Raw genomic sequence first — 4,640 nt, forward strand, 5'->3', positions numbered from 1 at the left:
AAATGGACCACAGGTTACCTTGTGGTGATTGTGGTCCACCAGTCCTCCAATCACATAGGCTTTCTTCTCATCAAGCTCTTTGAGAATGTCTGGGGAATCTGAGGTGAGATATACTAGGTCTTCTTTCTTTATTAGTTCACTATAGTGCTCTGTTCTAATTTGGATATCCTCAAAAAAAGGTAGTTAAAAATAAGTTACATTCAACTGATGAATTTCTGGCCTAGCTTTACAGACCCRAGATGAGAGCAGCAAAAATAAATCAGATATATGTGGTCATTCCACATTCCTCCTTCATGTTTAAATATGTATCACAGTGCAGATTAATTTTCTGCRTAAAAAATCCAGTACCTCCAGCACTGATTTGTAAAAATCAGCAGGAAATTTTCTGAAACCCCAAAAGAACTATACAAATCCTTAAGTTCTTGTGAATCCCTTCAAACTTATCCCTTATCATATTTCTCCTACAGATCCAAATAATTTTCAAGACCACTAAAAAAAGTAAGAAACCAGAAGTAAATATTTAGTTAATATTATTTGTTTGGCAAGAGAGGTTTATGCTGTGCTCTCATGAAGCAGCTATTGCAAMAGAACTGCTGAAAACAGGACTGCTTTTATTTATTCTAAGAACTCTTCCTTTGAAGTTGTTGGAATAGTGGCTTAACAGGGAGTTGCATGGAAAACCAACATGAGTTTGACCATAAGAGAAGCTACTTCTCAAGAACACTTCAGTGCTGAGAGGCAATGGGATGGAAGGAAAGGTCCACGTGAGAAAATCACATCAATCAATGGAAAGTCTTATTTTGGCTATGAGAAAAGGAGCACTGTAAAGACAGACAACTGCTGAAGGTGTCTCAATCAAGGAGTCCAGCTTAGTCTATCAAAAATGGAATTTGTTCAATAAAAACAAGTAAAAATGGATCTGTATGCAGTTTTTCAAGCCAAAAACAAATCTAGATTAAAGAGAAACAGTCTTCAGCTTATTTAAGTTARATCAATTAAAAGTACAAAAAGTTACACTTTTTTGAAATATGCTATTGCTCTCATGTATTAGAAAAACCCGTGTGGAAAAAATCATGTCCTTCACAACTAATAACAATATAGTTAACAACTACAGTAAAGACTATCTTTTTACAGAAATACTCAATTATTCACCTTCCAATTCACCCATCCTTTGTCATTTTCATTCATGTTGGTCTTCAACTGTCCCCCATGGCTGGTCAAGTAAAACTTCAAACACAACAAACAAGAGGTACAAAATACAGAAATGTTAATATGCCACAATCTGTTTCCTCCTTTTCCACCCTTAACTGCTGGCTAAAACTCTTAATATTTTTTAGATRGAAGCAGTACTAGGACCATATTCAGACAGTCAGTGATACATTTAAAAGGCAAATACGGACTTAAGAGTGACTTTTTAAAAAATCTGCCACAGGTAAAATGGAGAGTATCAACAGCATCTTAGTGGCAAGCCTGGATCTGGCACTCTTCATCTGCATGTACATATTGTTCCATATACAGGGATATCTTTATAACGTGGGTGTTACAACAGAATTAACTTTCTTATTCAAGAGGCAGCTTAAATATTTTTCTTCCTACTACAGTTCTTGTGTTTGGTACTCGGCAACTGTCAGTGCTCAGTTTGCTCAAACATACCTGCACAGGATGGAATGCCTTGCGGTTTTCTGCATAACATCTCTGAATCTGCTTGTGAAGCTTCTTAACATCCTGTACACAACACAATTTGTTTTTACTTAGTCCTTCATACAGACCATCATAAAATGCTTTATCATGAGCCAGTCAGAAGCTAAAGAGAGAAAAAGGAAGCTTTTAACTGGCAAAAGTGACTATTCAGAGAATGTGGATATCAGATCCTGAGAGAAAAAAACAGCCACAGTGAAGTGATTATGCTGACATGGAGACGCACATATGTCCCATCCAAGTGTACTCAGACACCTCTATGCATGTGCTTGATTATTCTAGGAGAAAAAAAAAAAAAGCCCAGGGATTTAATTAACATACAAAATTAATCTGAGGAATCAAGCTTATTTATCACTGTGACAATACTCAGTCTTTAACCCATGGGAAAATCCTGACAATATACATTTTATATTTAAGAAAATTAAAATATGCTTAGTTAATCAGAAGTTCCTTTTACCTTTAACACCATCAGGTTATCAAAGCTGCAGTCCACAATGAGGCGAAGCGTGCTAGGAACAACTTCCCTGCGCATGCACTTTCTGTCATTCCCCTCACCACTGGAATCCAATTTTGACTGACGTTCTAGTTTTCTCTTCTGGCGTTTTTCTTTTCGTTTCTGCCTAAGTAAACAAACAAATCAATCCTCAAAAAGTGCTGCCAAATCTGCTGAGGTAAAGTGTTATGCACACAAATGACTTCTAGGACCAAAGTGTCTGTCCTGTGACCCTGGCAGTTTAAACTCGCCCGTTGCCTTCATTTGTGCTACGCTGACAACCAACACAAAGCACACTCCCATCTTTGTGAAGGTCTGTAAACACCTACAACAACAGACATCTGACACGAATTCAATTAACTCAATACCAGGAGTCTCACCAATTTAAGGGTGCTCTGAGTCAGGTCTTGTAACAGAATTAACCAAAAAGATTGACAACATTACAGTATCAGAATGAGAATCAGAATGYGGATTTCACTGAACAGAATCCAAACTCTACTGTTTCACTGAACAGTTCTTCAAAAGGCTTCTGAGGTAATTTTTCCTTTCCCCATCCTCCTGATGGGAGCAGGCAGTTGGGAGATCAAATTTCAGAGACAGCAACAACCACTGTCTTGRGAAGGAGCACCCAGCAGTCAGTGAAATAAGAACAAACCACCATCGACTCATTGTAGACAGACTTTCTCTTAACACAATAAAACAGAAGCTCATCTTTCAAAACTATCCAACAATTAATAAGTCAGTGTAACTTAAAGCACAGCACTTCATGTGTCAAAAGTAGCTGCTTTTATTCAGTGTCTTTTGAAGATTCTCAAGTCTGACAGCACCAGGGAAARAGGCACAGCCCATTCAGAAAGGAACAAGGCCACACGTAATCTCTGCCTTCCGACAGGGGATACTTACCTTTACAGCCCCTTCAAGTGCAGACAAAGTAGCCTGGGGCTACTGCTTTAAACCTGGTGTGGGAGAAAACTGGTTCAACTGCCTTGATTTGCTGAAGAAATTCACAACCAAATTCTGCTGACATGTCATTATTATCAGYACTAAATGCTACAAGTGGACCTAGGCGAGCTATTTTGCACCTACCTCCGTAGATCTTTCTGTTCTTCCCACTGCTTCTGCCTCAATAGTTTCTTCCTTTGCCTCTTGGACAAGGACTCAAGGCATTCTTCCTTGCCTGAGCCTGGCTCCTGTTTCTCTACTGAATTGTCACTTGACTTCGCCTTTCCTTCCACATCAGGAGCTCCAGGGAGCAGGGCATTTTCCATTGGCACCTCTGGACTGTCCGTGGGTGTTCTGGACGACATTAGCTTTTGGCCGGTTTTCTGACTTGTTTCTCAGCACATGCTGAGTATTTTATTAAAAACAAGCTTTCTGCTCACCAGTTCTCTAGGAAACAAAGTAGCATGAGTGTCATTAACATGAAATTCAATTAGAACATCACTTGACACCTACTATAAATAAAGAAAAAGAGAAGCCATTTTTTCTAAAGCCTCTGCCAAAAGTAACATAGAAAATACTAGAGAGATTATAACCYATATTCAGACAGTCTAAAACTCTGCCTGCTAGATCTGCAGGTAGTCAATGGTTTCTGATTAACAACTCTGTGACAGAACAACAGCATAAAAGTTGGGAATCATACCGAATCAAATGTAAAAAAAAAAGAGCATTAGCAGTATGTGTACACAGCACAAAAAAATTGAAGATGTATTTTGCAATATAACTATGGCAGTATGTTAAAGTAATTTTAAAGTCACTAAAGCCATTTGACGGGGAAAAAAAGAACGAGCTGTACTCCTTCAAAATTAATTTTTATTTCTTCTGAAAACAAAAGACACTGGACAGTAACAGACAGCAGCCACTGTTAGTGGACAAACACAGCAAGTAAAAGAAGGAACAAATTAAACTATAACTCAGCAAAACACTCTCGGTTCAAATCAATTACAATTATAACCTCTCCTTTCCAGTGGCAAGCACCATTTTTCCAGACTAGCAGCTCCCCTGTGCTCGACATCCACGTAATTCCCCTAAGACAACTTCACCGGAGAACAYTGCATCTACAAGCGGCAGGAAACAGCAACCCCCTGGCTTCCTGCAGTGACAGGACACAGAAAACACACAGGACACCAGAAAACCAGMGGAGTTTTTGCTGGCGCGTCCCGATTTCCCTGAGGGCGTTCACACACCGAGCCCTGCGCGCACACGCGCGTACGTGTATACAGGCCCACCGACACATATACAGACACACATACACACGTGTATCTACACACAGACACGCGATAAGCCCCTCACGACTGCACAGGGCAGCCGCAAGCACCGGAGAGCCGTGTCGCGCCCTGCCGGCGGCCGCAGCCCCGAGCCGGGATCACCCCTGGGCGCCGCCATCTTCCCCCCCCGCCCCGCGCGCGGCCGCAACGTACCCGCGAGCCGCCCCACGCGCGCGGCCGCC

The 4,640-nt window shown here is 40.8% G+C and overlaps 1 protein-coding gene across 4 annotated transcripts in view; it reads right to left on the minus strand.

The window, feature by feature from the left end:
- Nucleotides 1–4,640, minus strand: part of TRMT10A (tRNA methyltransferase 10A) — a 6,762-nt gene extending 2,122 nt beyond the window's left edge. Inside the window, exons 1-6 of one of the 4 annotated variants that reach the window (XM_057386301.1) lie at nt 4,612–4,640; nt 3,278–3,580; nt 2,156–2,318; nt 1,654–1,725; nt 1,153–1,227; nt 19–168 (exon numbers count right to left, since the gene is read on the minus strand). In XM_057386301.1, the coding sequence (XP_057242284.1) occupies nt 19–168; nt 1,153–1,227; nt 1,654–1,725; nt 2,156–2,318; nt 3,278–3,498 (681 nt within the window). In that variant the 5' untranslated portion in view covers nt 3,499–3,580; nt 4,612–4,640. Of the gene's footprint in view, nt 1–18; nt 169–1,152; nt 1,228–1,653; nt 1,726–2,155; nt 2,319–3,277; nt 3,824–4,145; nt 4,568–4,611 lie in introns of those variants that run through there. The other 3 variants (XM_057386302.1, XM_057386300.1, XM_057386303.1) reach the window with 3 other exon arrangements.

This window comes from Malurus melanocephalus, unplaced genomic scaffold, assembly GCF_030028575.1.
Source record: "Malurus melanocephalus ecotype Western Australia unplaced genomic scaffold, MMel_1.1 scaffold_950, whole genome shotgun sequence".
Classification (NCBI taxonomy): domain Eukaryota; kingdom Metazoa; phylum Chordata; class Aves; order Passeriformes; family Maluridae; genus Malurus; species Malurus melanocephalus.